Genomic DNA, 22,130 nt, shown 5'->3' with positions numbered 1-22,130 from the left:
ACGAATCTTGTACATATTTAAATAATTTTCAGATAAATTAGGTCGATTCGAATTACTTATATATTTCCTAAACTTTTATGTGCATAACGCGAAAGCTACGAGATCTTTCCATGCTCTTATCCTATATACATAATAAGCTAGTAGCTTAGAGATGCGCGCGCGCGTACATAAAGCTTGTCGTCGTATCTCGGCACACGTAGGAATCTTGAGAATGTGTGCGAACCATGGATGATATTAGATTCTTGAACAAAGTTTTCGCATGGTCGAGGTATCGAGGACCGTCTCTGGGACAGCTCGTCGGCCGTGCGTTTTACTCTTTGGCATTGATTTATTTCTCTTTCTCTCTTTCTCTTCGATGCGTTTTCCCCTTTTAGTTATTTCACTCGTAAATAAATTCACATCACAATGAAAAAATTAATTCGGTTATTCATTTTACAATATACTCATTATAAAACAATACGAAATTTCTATCTCAAAGGGAAACATTATTTGGGTAATTTGGACTTAAATGAACTTTCAAAAAGGGCTATCTAGTTAATAAATAATAATAAATATATGTATACACATATGTATATTAGTAGAAACTCACGAGTAATACAGACATTAGAAAATATTGGCATATACAATGTATACATATATCAAATGTTCCTTTTTCCTTGGCCATGATAAGAAAAGATGTTAAAAGTGTGACGAAAAAGATGGTGTGAGGGAGCGTGGATGGAGGAGGGAGGTAAGACATTTATAATGTATCGGTTTCTTGGGAAGATTCGGGCATATGTCTCAAAAGTTTTTCTCACTTTAGCGATTCGATACGAAGCGTCAGAGTGCTTTTCGAGCGAGGAATAAGAATATATCGTATAAGGTATAGAGGCGGGGTGAAAGGGAACGAAGGGGCTAAGAGGAGGATAGGGGAGGAATATGTATTATCGGAAAATCGGTAGATATATACGTGTAGTATAGAAGAAAACGATGAACCGACTACGGTATCTACGGTTAGATATTTCTGTTAGGTCTACGCTGCTTCCTCCGATGTCCGTTGGAATGTACATAAGGCGTGATAATAATATCCGGGACTATCTGATGAAATCTGCAGGAAAAATGAAGGCCTCGCTTTTACCGGAGGGTTGATTTTTCCGAAGGAAAGCCACCGATAAAGGCAAATAGTTTCACGAATATCGAGGTACGAAAAGCTTGGAATAATTGGAATATCGAAATAAAACATGTATAAATGTATAGCCTATAGACGTATTCACGGATATACCTAAGTATATCGTACGTATAATACGAATGATTTTAACGGATATAGGTACTCCTCCCGTACCCCATATATTTTCGCTTGATAGACACGTATTCGCTAATATCAACGCTCGCTAATCGCTTTCCCATTCCATGTAGAATACAGTTTTAGGACGTTGAGTGTACGTTGCGAGAGAGAAGGAAAGAAAGAGAGAAAAAAAGAAAGAAAGAAAGACAGAAAAGAAGAGAAAAGAAAAGAAAGGAAAGGAAAGGAAAAGAAAAGAAAAGAGAAGAAAAGAAAAGAAAGTCAATGTAGACTTTTCTAGCTGGAAGGTAGGTAATGTCCCTATTAAAATTCTTCACTGTTTCGCGTTTTTACCGGAATAAGACGTTACCATTGTAATCTTTAAAAAGAAAGAGCAAGACGAAGTAAAGAAGAAGAAAAAAGTGGAAACGGTGGGATAAATGAGACGAAGGAAGGGGGTAGGGGAAGGGGGGGAGTGTATAGGTAGGTAGATAGAAGAATTAAAAGTTGGAGGTGGGCGGAAAGAAGAGAGACGAACGGCGTGGCCGCTAGCTGTGTAACTTGAAGGGAATTATTAGCCAAGGAAGAAGTTTAAATTGTCGTCGTGCAACCGCCTCCAGCCATCGCCGACGTATCCCGTTCACGGAGTGATAAATTTAAATCTCGCTAAGCCGGACCATTAGTACGAAGTGCAAACAGCAAATAGTGCATTAAACTGCAGACGCGCGCGCGCGCGCTCGCTCGCTCGCTCGAGCCCGTACGAAGCAGTAACGACAAGCGAGCCACGAGGGACACCGAAAACGTGTCTCGTTCTACCACCAACCTCTCCTATCACCCTCTTGGATCATCCCTTGGTACTACGTTACCGTCCTTAAACGCAAAGCCAAGTGTCCGTTCCCACGAGGATATTTCTCAAGCGACATTTTACTCTCATCGTTGCGTACGCGTCACTGTGTGTATTTAGATGACGATATAGCTCGGTACAACAATGAAACGAATTTCAAATCCGCATTTCATGCTCTTTCGCGCTTTCATCGCGAATTCTACATAATTTCTTATGTAGCTTGTAGTAAATTATCGATGTAGTAGTCGTAGGAAGAGAGAATACGCAAATTACTAAAAACTGAGACCGAAGACCAGCTACATACCAACACAGTGTATACCCTCTATTACGATATACTACTGGTTATGTACTTAAAAAAAAAACAAAAGGAAATTACTACGGTAAAGAACTTAAATATGGCATATATCGTCGTTATACTCGTTTATCGTGCTTACAAGTACAAAATCATTTTTTATCGTACTCGTACTTTGAAAATTCTCTTCTTTTACATATTTCTTCCTAAACGCTGATTCATCGAACTTAGGTATTTCGAACAGTTGATTAATTTGAACAATGGTATCTTCATAATTAAAAAAAAACAAACAAACAAAACAAAAAAGAAGAAAAAGGGGAAAGGCAGGAGACAAAAAGACAATATTTCTTTACATAAAATCATTTCTCTAACGTAGCCCGCAGGGTATAGATATCTTTCGAGACGAGCGAGAGTTGTAAATATCGTTAAATGATAATTAGATGAAGGCAGATAGGTAATCTAGATACCGTAGAAAGAGAGAGAGAGGGAGAGGGAGAGAGAGAGAAGCAATAGAATAATCACGCGAGACGTTAACCTGTTAGGCATTAGTGGCGCGTGATGTACGCGCTGCGGGTGGCATCAGTATGAAACGAGAGAGTGGCTGCTGCAGGGATACGGATGAAATAGATTGAGAGGAGGCCGCATCGCGCTGGGGCTACGGGAGTAAAACAATTAGGACTGCGTCGACGTACGCTCGACCGAGCACCCCTCATCGTGTTCAACAGTTCTGCTGTTAGGGACGTCCTCGGCCTTTGACGACGCGCTTCAATCTCCGCGCTACGAGTATACTCGATACGTATTCTCGCGTCAACCTCGACGAGAATAGTTCCTTTTCAAAACGATACCTACAAATTTTATCCTCCTTACTTCTTTGTTCTTCCATACTGCACGGATTTTTTCTTTTTCCTTTTTTTGTTTGTTTGTTCGTTTGTTCTTTTTTTACAACCACTTTTACACGTTTACGAGTTAAAATCGAAAAAATAATTATTATTTCACGGTTTATATCACGGACTTTTAATAACTGCATTTTTTATATCCTCGACAAATTATTTTCTACATATTTCTGATGTCATATTTAAATATTGTTCTCCTACCGTACGATCGCTTTAAAATTTTACATCAACTTTTTATATTATTATTAATTTTATATTAAGAAATTATTAATCATCCGTTACATTTTTTATGATTTTTAAATTTACATCTTTTGTAATGACATAATTTTAATATCGTTTATTGGGTTTCGCCAACGCTTATTTACAAACATCGAAGGTCAGAGGCTGTCTTTTAATATGTCATTTATGATATTTGCGTTTATACATATTTCAATAGTTCGACCCATCGCATCGAGAACGATTGCGTGTTTCGAAATGTTATATTTAGATTTTTTTTCCAAGTTACGCGTAAATATCGTTGAAATAGATAGATACAAATTGAATTATTGAAAGGATTTGCAATATTAAAACATTTTTCGATCGAGAAAATTGCTGATGTGTTTATTGATTTCACACCAACGACGTTCACTTCCGTTTCGTTCCATTCAGTTCCGTCCTCGCTTGTCGCATTTAATGTAGCTGAAAATACTTGCTTTCCTTGGGGCACTCTTCTCGGTTTTAAACTGCATTTCGTTTAATTCGAACAACAGGCAGGAGAGAGAAAATGGCGTGAGCCAGTATACAGCCTCTCGGAAAATCGAAGTGCCTCCTGGAAAACTTTGCAATTAGTCTCCCATTTACCAGAAAGGCCGTCTTTGTCGGGAGTTAGACGAAGTAATTAAATGTCGGCTAATTAAACGCCTCATAACATTTTTCTAAAGTTTTATACGTTCGCGTTGAAAATGTCCTAACGATTAACGTGTCCTCTTTTTATTTATTTGTTTTTTGCTGTTCTTATTTTTATTTATTCATCTTCTTTTTTATATTAGAAATTTGAAACGACGATTAAGTGGACAAGTTGGAGATTACAATTTGAATTTTTTATAGTCTCTCATTGGTGTATTTTTAAAATGGACAATGTTAAAATGAGATTTGTCCATTTCGTTCATTTCTCTATCCCTTTCTCTCTCTCCCTCCCATCCCTCTCTATCACTCCCTCTCTCTCTTTATCTCGAAAGTTCATAATACCGCGACAGTTTATCGCCCGTCCAGTAAATCCGATTACAAGGATAGATTTATTTTGACTGAAGCACGTGACCTAACAAAAATGTTTCGACCCTTAATCCATTTTCAAATGCAACACCTGCTCGCGGACAGATGCGTTTACCGCAAACGATTACTATCCATTCATAAAAAGGTTCTCATATGTGAAACCTGTCACATGATACAATCAACTATCATTTTATTACGTTTGTGTTATAACGTATTCCCTATCACGTACATGGACGTATGTATATATCGCGTACGTACTTTCATTCGTGCGTCGGCAATAGAAACCATGAAAAATTTCGAAAGCGGAACAATTGCAAGAGCAAATCGTAATTAATTATATTTTCAATGATCATTGCCTTCGTATTGTCAATATCCTCAATTTTTTAACTGTATTTTCACACGGTAATTCGTTACACGTTCCGCTTAATAGTTTCATTTTTAATTCATCGATTTTTTCGCCGTTTCACACTTTTATGAATTAAATGAATGTTTATTGATCGGGAAAAAATATATGTATACACACGTATCGCGCGTATGCATAAAAAAAATGTTTTTAAAAATGTATAAAATACACAGTATTATATATTAACGTCTTATAAATAATATTTTTGATATGAAAAAAACAAACGTACACGCGAGAAAAAATGTAAATAAAAATAAGTAAAAAATATTTCTCTGCGTGTTAAGCGTTCTTTTATATTTAATATAATAGTCGTGACATATAAAATCTTTATGAATGATCAGATTGACTACCGAGACTTCCACATACGGTAATAATAAGCATCCCAAAGTCAAACGAGTCAGTAACAGAAAGGGGAAAATCGTTCGTGATCTCAAACAAATTGACGCTCACACCCCACAGTTTTACGATATCTGATGCCTCGTTATAATTTATAGCGATAACCCCTACCTCCCTTCCCTAATATCTATTCGACGTCGAATGGAAGGAAGAAGGGTCTTCCAAAACCGAAAGAGGAAAAATCATCGATCTCTCTATGAATCGAACTTTTCCTTCACCCAACTTTAATGTCAAACCACGTATTAACGATGACAATGGTTTCGCTAGAAATTCGTACAATACGGCACGACAAACATGTTTGTATTCGTTCGATGAAACGACTTGGCTTACCGAATATTCGAATCCTAGTAAATCCACGGATATATCGTTATTATTTATATGCTTCCATTTTACGAATGCTCCACGTTTAATCATTACTCTGTCCCTTTAAATCGAGAACACATTAATGTCAGTTAATTCCTTGTCTCATAAATTATTCTTGCCTCATATAAACGTTTCATATAGATTTTCGAACGAAATATTTTTTTCTATAAAACGTTGCTTCGTAATGTTTCGATCTTAACACGATATAGTCAATAAAATTTACTATACTATTAGTTTTCATAAAAATCTTGTTTATCTCGGTTCGTTCGTTCGTTCGCTCGTTCGCTCGTTCGTTCGTTTTTTCTACTTAATCGATACAAAGTAGTCGAAAAGTTTTTAAAAAAATCTGTTTGTATAAAAAGTTCCTTTTGATCTCTCAAATTGTTTATCTATTCCTCGAATCAAGTACGCATTATGATAATAAAACTTATTATGATAAATCTTTCGTATAAATTTTTTACTTTGGTCCTTTTATTTGATAAAAAGTAAAAGTTGGAAGAAGAAGTGAGAGAGAGAGAGAGAGAGAGAGAGAGAGAGACAATATTAATGGAAGATACGAAGAAAAGGATTGTCTATGAAGCCAGATTTCCAACAGAATCTGTTTCTGTAAAAAGTTGCTAGGATGGCGGGGGCACAGAGTTTTCTTGGACTCTCCCTGCTTGGTTACTCTCAGGGTAGCGGATAAATGGCTACCTCGGTTCTGTGCACCCTTGAAGTTGATTGTATCAGAGGGAGGGACGAAAGAACCGTTGAAAGAACGGACAAAGGAACGAGCGAAGAAGAAGAAGAGAAAGAAGAAGGATAAGAAGAGAAATAGGAAAGGGAAGGAAAGGAAGAAATGAAGGAGATGACTTCGTCTCCGTTGGAACGATCATAACGCGTTCCTTTTTACGAGGAATCGTATCTAGTCGACTTTTCTGTATTGAAATCTTCTTGTATTGAAATCAGAATTTAACGTGCTTGTACGAAAAGAAGGTAAGAAGGAACTGATTTGCTGATTCGTTCGAAAAATCACCGTATATCTAACTTGGAAACTTGAGTCAGAAGACGACGATAGCTTATCAATCTGCAATTTAGCAAGAAATGTAAAGGTTACCTTCGTTTTATTACACGACAAATAAAAAAAATTTCTTTTTGAAAAAGTATATCTTATACTTTTATATTCTTAGGGATAAATACTAAAAGGGTAACGCTAAAATGTATATTCGTGCGTGCAAAGTGGTAAATCTCTTGACAAAAATATGCATGATTGTGATATAGAATCATGATTAGAAATAGATTTTGATCAAACTATTTAATAGATTTCATTTTCGAATTGAAAACGAAAGAGGGTAGTTTCAACATTCGTAAATTTGTAATATGTCATCGCAATTATTATTGTTTGTATTTAAATGCTATACGTGCATTTAAATTTTAACTTTTCAAAATTAAACCCTTTTACAATAATAATGAACTTTTCTCAATTGATTTATGAGTATCTCTGTATAGGCGCGCACACGAGCACACGTACGCACGCGCGCTCGCGTGAGTGTGCGTATATGTGTATGTGTCACAAATGTTCGTTGATTTCGTTACGATCGTTTCGACTTATTTGATAACAACATTGTCTTTGTAGAGATCGGTCGGTGTGCACGCGGCTTAACTCTCACAATATCGGGTTGCCGAGCGACCCGCCGCTCCAGGAGGAAAATTTAATTTCAGCTGACAACATCCTGTTCCGCTACACATTGCACTCAGCATTCTACAAAATCGCATGCGAGACGATAGCAGCCAGCTAGGCATGCCAGCTTTTCCCGATGATGGCTCGGTTTCTCTCATTGTCAGACCCCATCTACCGATATGACTCTCTTTCTCTCTTTCTCTTCGTTGGCATTAAATTATTCCATCGCCGACGAATAAAATGATGGGTTTTACACGAGGCGATACTCTTAATCGAAATACCTCTCAACAACGTCATCGACCCTAATGCAACGAAATCATGTAACGTAATCGAAACCCCGATAAAAGAAGAAGAAGAAGAAGAAGAAGAAGAAGAAGAAGAAGAAGAAGAATAAGGAGAAGAAGTGCTTATTTATCGACAATACCTATTCCAACGAATGATGATCTTAACGGTCATTGAAAATAAAGAATGAAACTGTGTAATCGTATCGTGTAATGTACTTGTGTCGTAGTAGGTGAATATGAAAAATTAAATCTCATAATTCATCATTGCAATATAATTTTGTACTACTGCGTAATAATTTTAACGTAAAATATATATCAGCTTGCTACTGCATATTAATACTATTGTACCGTACATTTTATAATACTACGGCAATATTACGCGGGTTTTGATCGATCGATACTGTTGAACGTCATCGCGAATAGAATAAAAAAGAGCGTGATACAACGAATGCCCATTAACAGAAATTCTTTTGGTTTTGACGTAAGAAGAATCAGCACAATATTAATCGTACTCTCCGATTACAATATGCACGTCTATACGTACGTACGTGATAAATATCTTATTTCAAAAATATTCTCGCCTCGTATCGACAGAATGGATTAATTTACAAAAAGCGCAAAGTGGATTTATTTTTAATAAATGAATTCGGAATAATCTCTTTCGATTACAAAAAAGAAAAAGAAAAAGAAAAAAAAACAGAAAAGGTCTTTGAAAAGTAAATAGTTGAAATAGATTTTCTAGCCTTTGACACAGATGGATAGAGTGGCAAGTTGACGAGTCGACGGTGTGGTTTAGAAGGATATACCTTAGTGCAACATCTCGCAGTATAGGATAGAAGGGTTTAAGCTCGGACACGTAGCACGTTCGAGCGTGCTCTCGTCGTACGGATACGTATAACTCGCGCGGCTGGAAAATACCTCAGAAGCTGAGGCTGACTACAACCATTATTTGTTCTAGTCTCCCGCGCATCACACGGCCACCCAATTCCACCTTCTCTCTTTCTCTCTTTCTCTCCCCCTCCGTTGCCTGAATCTCTCTTTCTATCTCTAGCCCGCCATTCCATTCTTTCCTCCACGTTTCTCTTCGCATCCCACTCCTCACCCTAGAGCGATGTTCCGTATGCGACCCTTTCCTCATTTCCTCCCTCTCGTGTCGTCCTCTCAAGCTCTCTCTCCTTCCTTCCCTCTCTCTTTTTCTCTCTATCTCTATCTCCTCGTTTCCCTTCGTCTCCTCGTGCGTCTATTTATCCATCTAGCGGTATGATATTACACCCCGGGGCACACTTCGGCAACCCCCACCCCTGGAATATCAGCATGATCTCTTGAGCCACGCCCAATACTGATCCTCCCAACCCCGAAGAGCTCGACTAGGAGACAGTCCATTGGCCCACGTTGACTTTACGTCATCGCCACCCCGTACCTGCACCGCGTGTGTTCATGGATGAAGGTACCTACTGGCCGTATAAGAGAGAGGGAGAAGGGGGAGAGAGAGGGAGAGAAAGAGAGAGGGAGAGAGAGAGGGTGAGGGAGCGAGAGAGGGAGAGAGGGTGAGAGGGTAAGAGGGAGAGAGGGTGAGAGGGAGAGGGAGAGGGAGAGGGAGGGGGAGGGGGAGGGGGAGAGGGAGAGAGAGGGAGAGAGAGAGGGAGAGAGAGAGAGAGAGAGAGAGAGAGAGAGAGAGAGGGTGAGTTGGAAGGAATATCAGGGAGGGGTTGAACGAGAAGTGTTCCGTCTCCCTGGGACGAGAGACAGAGGCGGCAAAGAGGGTGTTGAAATTTAGGAGGCTTCATTTGGTCCATTCTTCTATCGGCCCACAGCACCGCGAACTATCGCAGATATCGCGAATATAACCGAGCTTTATCCACCCTCCTCTCTCTCGCTTGTACTTCTCGAGGAAATCTCATGCCTTTTCTACCCAGCCATGTTCGAGCATTCAGTAATTCCGAACGATGATATCGTCATTCCTCTACGATAAACGATGCATTTATTTGTATATATTGTATGTATGTGTGTATATACATATATACATATATATATGTGTGTGTATGTATAATATATACATATATAAATACCTCTCATACATGAAAACCAGTTGCTGTCTCGCTTTTGCTTCCGGAATTTAGGTCAAGAGGATGACCTCGACTCGGATACCATTTGTTTCCAGTTTATACCAGATGATTTTAAACGCGGATTTCTTATCGTTTGAAATCGATTCTAATTTATATTTATAGAAACAGTCTCGTTGATTTTTATTCCTTTTTTATATATATATATAATATATATATATATGTATATATATACACACCGTTTGTCCAAAAAGTTGTAACACTGGATTAATAAGACATAGAGAAATGTTAAGATGGCAGTTTCAGTGGTTCAGGTGTTCTACATAAACTTCTCCCACTTGAGTACAATGCATAGAATACTCATACAACCATGAGAAACTATCAGAAAAGTCCTTTGGGATGTTGTTTTATTCGCGGATTTCTACTTGCTACACGTCAATCTGCCTGCTCACAAAACTACAGTTGTAATGGTTTTTAGCGAAGAAGTAAATGCCAGTTCTCAATCACTCTCCATGTTCACCCGAGTTGATACCGAGTAATTTTCTTTTTATTCCTCGAAGTAAAGATTCACGTGAAGGATCAACGACTTTAACGACATAATCGACGTTCAAGCTACTGAGTCTTGAAATTTGTTAAACGTATATACATATATACATATATATATATATATATATATATATATATATATATATATATATATACATGTATATATATGTATATATATATACGTATATACATATATATATATATATATATATATATATATTCCTAAGAGAAGAAATAGCGAGATAAAATCTCGAAAAAGAAGAAAAAAAAGAAGAGTAGAAAATAAGGAGAATATATCGAAGACGAAATGCGTTTTCGTTGTAGAAAGAGAGTTGTAGGCTTTAATTAGAAGAGTATAACACGCATGATATTGCGGATAAAAAATGTCTGAAATGATGGCTCCTCCTTCTTATCCTCTTCCCTCTCCACCTCCTTCGCCCCCTCTGAGGGATAGAGGTTTAGGGTGAACGGTTAGGCCTTGAAAGACCTAATCGCTCTAAGCGAGCCTCTTTGAGCACAAAGTTAAGAACGTGTATTTACGCATTTGCCACGTTTAATTGCCCGTGAAGCTATTACCTCCACTCTAAAATACGCCCTCTTCCGTATTCAACGTTCCATGGAGGGTACAATTGAGCACTTTGTGAAGTACTTACCTACTGAGACTACCAATGACATATGATTTTGGTAATTGCAGAGTCGAACTAGCTTGTCTACATCTTTGTCTACATCTTTACTATAATTTGTGAGCATCGATGATTTTCCCAATTATTAAGAAAATTTAATTTGAAAAATATAAACAAGAAATTAAGTACTTAATTTCTCAGATTATTTTTTTCTATTTTCCTTCCTTTCATTTTTTTTTTTCCCCTACCAGGACAAGAGATTAGTTTTAATTTGTGTAATTTAAATCAGTTTAATTAATTAACGGCTTTCGTGAAATGGGAAATTCATTGAATTAATTCAATAAATTCCTTTATTACAATCCAATTTTCATTAATACATATCGTTTGGGTCCTATTTCTTTCGTGATTTTCAAAATCCGTTTAAAGGAAATCGAAAACTGAATTGGATTGTTAATTAAATCTCTTAACTTCGCATTTTCTCAATCTCCTTTTTTTCTTTCTACTCAAAAATGAAATGTTTAAATCGACTCATTATTTTTTTTATTATTATTAATTTATTTCTGTGATAAAAACTATTTGTAATTATTGCATATTATGAGATTATACCATATAAATATATATTTTTATAAATTATAGGGAAAGAAGAAAAAAATGAAGATTAAAAATCTGTCTAAAAAAAAAAAAGAAAAAAAAAAAAAAAAAATTGGAACAACTTGTTTAATTTAATTGCGGCCTGATGCAACCACGCCTATACTCTGTAATGCCATCTAACAATGTCTTCAGCAAATGCAAACTTGATGAAGAAATAATGGCGCTGTTTCTTACTAACGCTGAAGGTTAAGTTACTTTATGTTCGACCTTCATTTTGTATTCAGATTTCGTTCCGTACGGAAGCTTCAGTTTATATTCAATTTTTGTTTAAAAAGTCGATCGATAAATACATTTGATTCCATTACATACTTCCGTTATGTGTAACAATTATGTTGAATTAATACCGATTTTGGAGGAAATTTATGTAACTATATTATCTATATATATATCATGAAATAATATTTTGCTCGTTATGTCTTTGTTGCGAATTATTCCATATAAACAACATGCCATTTTTCCGTTGATTGCAAGGTAATTATTTTTAAAATTATTGTAAGCTTGTAGTAAAAAAATTGTATTTGGTTATTTTCTTTTTTTCATTTTTTTCATTTTTTTTTTCTTTTCCCTTTTTTTTTTTTTTTTTTTTTTTAGTAGTGTACATTATTACTAATATTGATTATCGTTAATGATGATAATTATTGATTATTGTTAATGATAATAAATATAAGAATCTTGTCGTTATTTTCAGAGACTCGTTTCTAAGTAGTCCATTCAAAGGAAAGAACAATGTCGCCTTTCAATTCAAGAGAACTTTTAGTGGAACGTTTAAAAGATCTAGTAAGCAGGAACACAAAAAGCAAAAGATCTTGTCAAATATTTATAAAGTCGGTTGGGGAACATTAGGAATAGGTGGAGCTTATGCGTTTAAGATAAGTACGAAACAAGCGATATGCGAAGCGATTAAGCAAAACAATGAAACAAAAGATAGCGTCGGACCGCATTTTCAATGGAAAGATTTTTTGGAGTATTTATATCCGCATGTTTGGCATTTATTGATTTCTTTGTCAGTAAGTATGATAATATTGATAAAAAGTATATACTGTTGTAGGCGGATTTAGCTTTCAAGCTGCTTAAAACATCAAAGGCGCTGGTATTAAAGTAAATCCATTTTACACAATACAATTTTCTTCCTTCAGCTGTTTATACAAATGGTGTAGCAAAAAATACTGTGATCAAATTGGATTATAAAACAAACATAGACGTAACATTTATTTATTGACCAACAGATATTAAATTATATTTATGTAGTTGTACGAGCGCTCTGTTTACAAAAGCCGACGCGATCGTTTCTACCGCCGCTGTGTAAATCCATTACTGTATATTGTTTATTATATTGAATATATTTCTTATTTGTAGAGCGCCCTAATCGTAGCAATGTTAAATATTTGGATACCACAATCTGTTGGTAATATCATAAATGTATTGACAAAAATAGTTCAAGATAAAAGAAATGATTCTACAAGAAATACACTGGAAATGCTTCTGAAACCAACCTTTTTGTTGGCACGTATGTACGTTGCACAAGTACGTGGATTTTATATACTGTTAAAAGAGATAGAAAATTCTTTTTTGTCATTTTGAATTATAACAAAATTTATATGTTGCAGGCGTTTTTCACTTTTATTTATATTCATACACTTTCTCATATAGGGGAAAGAGTAGCAATGAAGTTACGTCAAAATGTATTCAAATCTGTCATCATGCAAGATGTTGCATTTTTTGATAAAAATCGAACTGGCGAAATAGTAAGTCGATTAACGAGTGATATTCAGGATTTTAAAAGCACATTCAAAATTTGTATATCGCAAGGTTTAAGAAGTTCTACACAAATTATTGGTTGTGTCATTTCTGTGATAATGTTATCGCCTCAACTGACAGCTGCAATGTTATTATGTATGCCACCAGTTATATTCGTCGGTACTCTATTAGGAAAAAGTTTGCGTAAGTTGTCTACAGATGCACAAAACCAAATTGCAAAAGCCACTGCTGTCTGCGAAGAAGCTATCCAGAATATACGAACGGTATACCAATGATTACGTTATATCTTGAAATCTACTCAAATGCTATGTACCAATTCAACATTAATATTTACAATGACCTTTCTACAGGTAAGAGCGTTTGCAGCAGAAAATCGAGAAACGGAAGTATTTTCTAAGGAAGTTGAACATGCATCTGAGCTGTATGAAAATTTAGGATTCGGTATTGGCTTGTTTCAAGCAGGAACGAATCTGTTTTTAAATGGTATACTGCTTTGTACCTTGTACTTCGGTGGTCACTTAATGTCGATCGGGCAATTAACGTCCGGCGATCTTATGGCATTTTTGATGGCAACCCAAATAATTCAAAGATCTCTATCTCAGTTATCTTTGTTATTTGGAACATACGTAAGAGGAGTTACTGCTGGTGCTCGAATTTTCGAGGTATTTTATCATTTCTATTTGAAACTCGTGCACACGATTTTATATGTATTGTTTGCAATGGTATGTAACTTTCATTCCCCAGTATTTAAATATGCCACCGTCGCAAATGATGGTAGGAGGAGAAACAATAGAGGGAAAGACTTTGTCCGGCGATATAGAATTTAAAAACGTGAAATTTAGTTATCCAACACGACCGGATCACATCATTCTGAAGAATTTTAATTTGAATATTCCCTCTGGTAAAACGGTCGCTATTGTGGGTTCTAGTGGAAATGGAAAATCGACCATTGCTGCGCTGTTAGAACGGTATAACATTTCCGAAATGAATTTGTACTGTAAAACGTAAAATCTGTGTTGTACCTACATTTTGTAATTTATTAAATTTCCACGCAGGTTTTATGACGTCAACGAGGGTAGCATTTCGATCGATAAATGGGACATTAGGTCTCTCAATTCTAGCTATCTTAGAGGTACTGTATTAGCATATATAAATCAAGAACCCGTACTTTTTGCAACTAGCATAATGGAAAATATCAGATATGGAAAGCAAGATGCAACGGACGAGGAGGTAAACAATATGATATATAAGTAAAAATTTTAATATTTCGTCAAAGCATCTCTCATTACATATTATATATCATGTAATCTACCAGATCGTACAAGCGGCGAAAGAAGCAAATGCTCACGAATTCATTACAAAATTTCCAAATGGATACGAAACTCAGGTTGGCGAGAGAGGCGCACAATTGTCCGGAGGACAAAAACAGCGTATTGCCATTGCCAGAGCACTACTAATGCGGCCATCGATTTTAATATTGGACGAAGCAACGAGGTATAAAGAGATTAAACATCAATAATTTGTCACGTATTTCGTTCTGTTTTTTAAAATGGATTTTATCTTTTTCAATGCAGCGCGTTGGATTATGAAAGCGAAAGACTGGTACAAAAAGCTTTAGAGAATGTAACCCGAAATAGAACAGTGTTAGTTATTGCTCATAGACTAAGTACTATAAAATCTGCTGATATTATAGTTGTATTGCAACATGGTGTTATCGTAGAGGTAGGTTTGAATAATCATTATTTCATATGCTTAATACATATATTCATTAACTTCAAACAAGGTTAAATTACAATTATTGTAAATAAATATACATCGATGAACTTAGAGAACTAGAAATAAAAATAGAGGAATCACAAGGAAACAGAAACGGATATACAACGAAGTAGATTTTTCTTTGAATGGAAGTATATCGAAACGAATAATTTTCTTTAAAGAAAATGTAAATTGAAGTACTTCTCTTTAAAGAAACTGCAAAATCAAAGTACATACTTTTTAAATAGTTGATCAAAGTACATCAAATCATTTCCAAAATTATTTTCTTTGAAGAAAATGTACATAGAAGTGAACTTTTCTTTAAATCTAACCGAAACGAAGTACATTTTTCGCAAATACAAACACATAAAAGTATATCCTTTTTAAATATCGATTATACGAGACACGAATACAGACATTTTTTGATTAACTGCGATCTACTTCCTACACACACAACATTTATATACTACTACTAAGTCGAATCATTTTCAAAATCATTTCCTCGTTTAGAAGAAAACGCATATCGAAAGAAGACATTTTTTTAAATATAAGCGAAACGAAATTCGATATTCGTATTAAATCGTTTGTAAATATAAATACATAAAATCATAGCTCTCTTAAATACGGATTATAAGGAACGCAAAACACAGAAATTCACTTTGATCGACTGTCATCTATTTACTACGACACAGAACATTTATATATTGATACTACTCTACTCGCAAGCTCTACTCGTCTCTTTGCGTCGAATCTCTTTCAAAATCATTTTACTTTGAAATAATACAAATCGAAACGAGTCTTTTTTAAATATAAATAAAACGAAATCAGTCGTATCGAATCGTTTGCAAAATATAAATACGTAAAAGTCTAGTTCTTTTAAATATTTTTGGATTATAAAGAACGCAAAATACGGACATTCGCTTCATCTCATCTGCCTTTCCATCATTCTCATCTACACGCACAGACACATGACATTTATATAATAATGACATTGTATGCTACGCGTCTATATGCAATTATTTTCGAAATTACTTTCTTTGAAAAAAATAAAACGTCGAAGTAAATTTTATTTGAATGTAAATAGAACGGAACACATATTTTGTAAATATAGACGCGTAGATGTATATGTTTTTCAAATATCGATTATATGGAACACGAACACTGACATTTTTCGGTTAATTGTGATCTACTTCCTACACACACAACATTTATATATGTATTAATACTGTGTGCTACATGTGTACCTTAATTAAATTTTTTTCTAGATAGGTACCCATGCACAACTATTTAAGAAACAAGGAACATATTATAAATTAGCGAGAGAACAAAGAATTAATTAAAAGAAAAAATCGATTAAAACAAAGAAATAATCGTAACGAAAATAATCATAACGAAATTCTATTTCTAAGAAAAAACGAATACTTCTTATATTATGATGATGACCGTTTGCACTAAACAAAAGAACCAACAAAGAAAAATTAATAAAAAAAGGCAACAGATCAATGTTAATGTGCACCGATCTATCTTGTTGTTGGGCATTATTGTGTAGTATTTATCGGACGAAAATCTATGAAAAAACAGAGAATACGAAATTAAATATATATCACTTCGATCGTAAAATATTTACTTACCAATATAGATGATACTTCAAACGTAGAGTAACTTCGCAGAAGTTGGTTAAGATGTCGGTAGATGTATGATGATAAGTCGGCTGGTAGTTATTCTCGATCACTACGGCCGATATCACTTTTATATATCTATAACATACATTCAAATTCGTAGATTAGTTGAGATGCGCGACGAACATTCGTTTATTTTAATTGCATAATGATCGAAGATAAATCGGATGATGTCTTTTTAAACGATATAAATTTTTTTTGGATGCCGCGGCATCTCCTTTTACAAACAACAAAATAATTCAGTTGGAATAGATCACACAGAAAATCTTTTCAATGATACGGATTTGACATTTTGTAAAGAAAATTGTATGCTAGACGATAGATTCAACGAATATCAATAAAATGAACGGATAATTAACGAAATAGCGATGTACAATCGTTCGTACCGTTTGAAATGTTAAAAATATCTTTCGAGACGTGAAAAATGTACGAAAGGATTGCCCGTAGAACTTCACTCTTTCTATGAATCGCTCTGGAATGCGACTAGCCGAAAGTTACTCAAAGAATGACGTTGCAGCGTAAACGCCGCCCTTTTATAGGCGGGATCACCCCACGTCCTCCCATGAAGGCCAAGTATCCCGTTTTAATGCTATAGCTTCACCGTCCGGGGATGAACCATCTCCTCTCCTCCATGGCTGATTACAATAGGTTGCTTTGTTATTAGTCAAAGGTTCTCGATGATTGGCAGTACATTGAAAATTATATTACAATCGAATTTTACCTCGTTCTCTCTCCATCTTCGTTTCCTTTCTCTCTCTTCCTCCCTTTCTCGCTCTGTTTCTCTGTCTCTGTCTGTCTGTCTGTCTCTACCACCATCCCACCCCCATTCCCATTCCCATTCCCATCTCCATCCCCATCTCCCATCTCCCATCTCCCATCTCCCATCCCCATCTCCCATCCCCGTCTCCCACCCCCCACCCCCCACCCCCCACCCCTCCTCTCACTCTTCTCTCTCTCTGCACTATTTCCTCCTTCGTCGCGTGTTAATTCTTCTGTATTTTCCATGCATTTCCTTTTATCTTCGCTTCCATGATATTATTTTATAATTAAATTTGTGAACTCCGACGTCGACTTAACAAATGTTAATTAATTAATTAACTGATTGTTACAGAATTCTGTTCGTCTTCGCTTCCATGATATTTTTAAATTAAATTTAAGAACTCCGTCTTTGATTAACTTATCAAGTATTGATTGAGTAACTAACTAATCAATCAATCAGTATATCGATCGATCAATCTATCGATCGATCAATCAATTAATTGTTAAAACATTTCTTGTGTTGGTTTTTTTCGTTTACTTCGTCCATTTCCTAGAGGATTCTTTTTCTCCATCCATTTTTTCTTAATAAAGTATCTTTCAAAGTTTTTATCAATAAGAGTCAATGTTATCCGACTCTTTTCCACCTCTCGAAAATATTATATCGCATTTATTTTGCATTATCTCTCGTCGTAATTGTCGCATTGTCAAATCTCATTTGTACGTCACATTGTTCATAAAAATGTAATTCCTTTCTGTAATTATAATATAAATAAATTAACTTTAATCAATAATTATCGTAATTATTAACATTCATCGCTACGAAATAATTTGTTGGTCCATGTACGAAGCTCATGATGTTTCCTTTCGTAAGCCATGTTATAATTAAAAATGCTATAACAATGCTGTTACATATAAATGATGCTACAATTTTCGTACAATATAATTTTTCTTGTAAAATCCGCCTAAATATTTCTTTCGAGAAAGTTATATCCTATTTGCACGTTGCTCGATAACGAGAAATATTACACTTTTTCACGTAATACTGCCTTTTTTTCTTTTTTTTTTTTTTCTCCTCCCCCGTATTATTTAAGTTAACGAACATATTTCTTTTCTTTTTATATTTTTCAAGATAACTAACGTTCTTTTTTTTTTTCTTTTTATATTATTCAAGTTAACGAATACTTATTTTTTTCACATTTTGAAAAATATGAATTCGGAAAAAATCTATAGTAATATTACCTTTCTCTCTTTCGCGTATTTTGGTTTAATACGATATACGCAGTTTAATGAATATTTCCTATTACACAGGCGAAAGAGCCGAAAGGTCGAAAAGGATATGGGGTAGGAGGAATTGAATTTCTCGATCAATCTCTCTGCTAATTGGATATAGTATTCCCCTTTTTTTTTAACTACCATGTAAAATAATTTATATCGGACGAGCGCATGTTACGCGAAATGTTTCTGCTCCATTTTTATTGATCGCTATCCATCCAGGAATATTTATTAAAAAGAAATTTTTTTCGTCAATACGTACTCATAATAAAAACATTTTACAGATTTTAATTAATGCACAGATTATTTATTTCCACTTCTCGATATTCTGCGAAAAATGTTGTTTACGCAAAAAAATATTTATCTTTCAGACTTGTTTTTTTCCCAATGAAAAATTTACATCGCGCGCGAATTGATCGGCCTAAGGAGCATCTGCTTTTTTATTATTATTTCTACTATTACTATTAAACGTCATAGTAGCTAACACCGTTCCTTTCTATGAGCTATTGTGTTTGTAAGAAAATCATTTCGAATAATCCTTCGTCAAAAACATCCTTTATCTATTCCATGACCTAGTAAAATAGTCGAGCGTTTTATTCTCGAGTTATGAAGGGTTATCGTCTAAAAGTATTTAAAAATTTCATCCTTTCGCTACAGTTTGTTGGTTATAATACGAAACCGCGATATTGTCTGAATTCGAGAAAAGGAGAAAAAGGAAAATACAAATCCGTATTCATATCTCATGCGTGGAAAATACGCATGGAATTACTATGCTGACCGTCAACGGTATTACATTATCGGGGATTATTAAAGGTTTCCACACTTTTTCGGTGGATACAAATGTGTCCGTTGGATTGAAAAGCAAGGTATTCTCTTTGAATTTCAAAGCGCTGTTTTTAAGCGATTCATAACGATTCATAACGATACGTATTCATTACGTGATTGAAATCAAATTCAAAAAGGAGAAGAAAGCAAAATTTATAATGATGGTGACTACGTATTCCCATACGATATAGTATATTCTGATATAACGAGTATAATCTGGCCCTGTTTTATCAAGGTTTATTCGAATGGTGGAAAGAGGGAATGGAATACCTTTTCAAAGGATTCAAACGTGGGCAGCTTTAACTAGAGGATATAATCGATTGAGGTCAAAAAGATTTGTCGAAGGGCGGTCCGACCTTATACGCGTAACATGGATCAAAGCAGAATTTTCTGTCAAACAAGGGAATATTTCTTCGTATAAAAGAATATTTTATCGAGAAATCTTCTTAGAGTCCGTTTTGTCCCCTACCTCCTACGTCGCAAGAGTGGACACAGGAAAAGAAAGTAAAGAACAATCGTTCTTGGACATCGAACTAGTAATAATAATAATAACGACGACGACGAGGACGACGGCGAGGACGACGAGGACAACGGCGAGGACGACGACGGCGAGGACGACGAGGACAACGGCGAGAACGACGACGGCGAGGACGACGAGGACAACGACGACGACGATATTAATAATAATAATAATAATAATAATAATTTAGATAGAATTTGTTTCAAGAGCATCGATTAAAATAAAAACGATAGAAAAAATCTTAGAATATTAATTAAAAAATTTGAAAATAATGATTAGAACTAACGATGACTTCAAAAAGGAAAATACGCTAATCGATATCGAAGTAAAAGCAGTACTAAAGGGAGGGAGGAAGTTTGAAGACTAGGGTGAGTGTAGCGAGCCCTACGCTTTGATTGAAACAACGATATATGTAGGCTTGACAACGATGATTCAGAGGTAAATTTAATTTCAAGCAAAGCGATGTTTGTGTCTTCGATCATTGATTTATCAAATTTCGACTTGAATTCGAATTATATTTAAGACCATGCACCGTGTAAACGATAATAACGATAATATGCGAATAGACAATAACGGTAATACGAGAATCAGACAATAATAACGAAAAATAAAGCAATTACGAGAGCGGAAGATTTAATCATGGAAATGAGTTTAGAAAAAATCCAAAAAAAACAGGTTTATTTAATGCGCGTTTTTTGTAAGAAATATGGAAACTAGGATGAATTAATTAGCAATCCAATTCCGTTGTTATCAACTTTTAATAGGGATTTAATGAAAACCTATAAAACGAAAAACACACGTAAAACGTTTTCCTATATGCACCCTCAAGTACCTTCGTTTAAACGGTTTATTATTACATTTGCCAGCTGCGTGTGCTTCTCTGCGCTCATATATGCGTATTTAACTGGACAGGAATGCGTGCGAAGAGGGACTGTCTGCTCGTCTGTGTGGCTACGAACGTGTGTAGAAACCCCTTTAGAAAATACTAACTTCGAATATAACAGGTATTTTTTCGCTTGTTCTATCTCGTCAAACTTTACCTGAATGTAGCAAGATAATACGATTAGCAATGAAATTTGATTATCCGTTTATGTAGCTTCATCATTTAATTACTCGTTCAAATTTTTACAGATGATGTACTGATTTAGTACTTTCATACGAAAGATTACATTTTTCTAGAAATTTACTACCTCTTCGGAAACTTCAAAGAGGAACGTACAACTTCATCTCTAGCTATCTAATATTTCGTTCTCTACGGTCTAAAGCAATTACTTTCTAGAAGGAATATTATATCTCTCTAATCATCCATTTCTTATTACGTATTTCGGACTGTATAATCCAAATGATTTAATTCCTTCAGAACTAAACGTATGATATAACATTTACGTCATACCGCCCCCAATATTTACCTTTAACTATTAGTTACGACGATAGCAGAAATCCGATATATTTTTTTCTAGTTATCGTTATTCGATCAACAGATCAATACCGCCCGAAGCACGAATGGTGTAAAAATAAACCCTTTTCATGAAATAACAATTCCTTTTCAATACAATCTTTTAAATTCCATTTCCTAGATAATATCAAAGTTCTCCTGGTGAAAAATAAATAGATATCGAAACAAATAGATATGAAAAGAAATTTCGTTCGCGAAAAAAAGATAAATAGAATTTGATTCTTAAAAGGGTACGTGTATGGAGATCAAAGGATACGAATATACAGAACGTCCGACAGGGAGAATCAGAAGAAGAAAATACAGAGAGAAACAACAAAAAATTTCTCATTACAGCAGTATCGATCCAAAATTATTGGTAACATTGGGATGAGATTACCGGGGATGATACTCTCGTCGATATGTGAAAAATAGTGGGAGATCTATACAGCGCATGCTCAAGTTAATGTCGGGAACTAGGAGAGGGCTTGCGACCGCGATGATAGATGGTGGGGAAACAGGGATTTGATGCTTGAATACACCCTACATTAAAAGGGGATGCGAGCTACTCCACGTGAATCGGGCATGCAGCTCATTCCG

The 22,130-nt window shown here is 35.2% G+C and overlaps 1 protein-coding gene across 2 annotated transcripts; it reads left to right on the top strand.

The window, feature by feature from the left end:
• Positions 1-11,690: 11,690 nt before the first annotated feature.
• On the top strand, positions 11,691-18,272 carry LOC127069586 (mitochondrial potassium channel ATP-binding subunit). Of its 2 annotated transcripts, none has more exons than XM_051006741.1 (10): positions 11,691-12,001; positions 12,219-12,537; positions 12,887-13,054; positions 13,138-13,551; positions 13,639-13,950; positions 14,033-14,256; positions 14,344-14,518; positions 14,604-14,782; positions 14,863-15,010; positions 16,313-18,272. In XM_051006741.1, the coding sequence occupies exons 1-10, from the start codon at positions 11,943-11,945 to the stop codon at positions 16,358-16,360; spliced, it is 2,046 nt and encodes a 681-aa protein (XP_050862698.1). In that variant the 5' UTR covers positions 11,691-11,942; the 3' UTR covers positions 16,361-18,272. The 2 variants fall into 2 exon arrangements, with proteins under 2 accessions (XP_050862698.1, XP_050862697.1); XM_051006740.1 differs by having other exon boundaries at positions 16,309-18,272.
• The last annotated feature ends 3,858 nt before the right edge of the window (positions 18,273-22,130 follow it).

This window comes from Vespula vulgaris, chromosome 15 (assembly GCF_905475345.1).
Source record: "Vespula vulgaris chromosome 15, iyVesVulg1.1, whole genome shotgun sequence".
NCBI classification, from domain to species: domain Eukaryota; kingdom Metazoa; phylum Arthropoda; class Insecta; order Hymenoptera; family Vespidae; genus Vespula; species Vespula vulgaris.
Note: the sequence above shows the minus strand (reverse complement) of the source record. Positions and strands in the feature narration are given on the sequence as shown.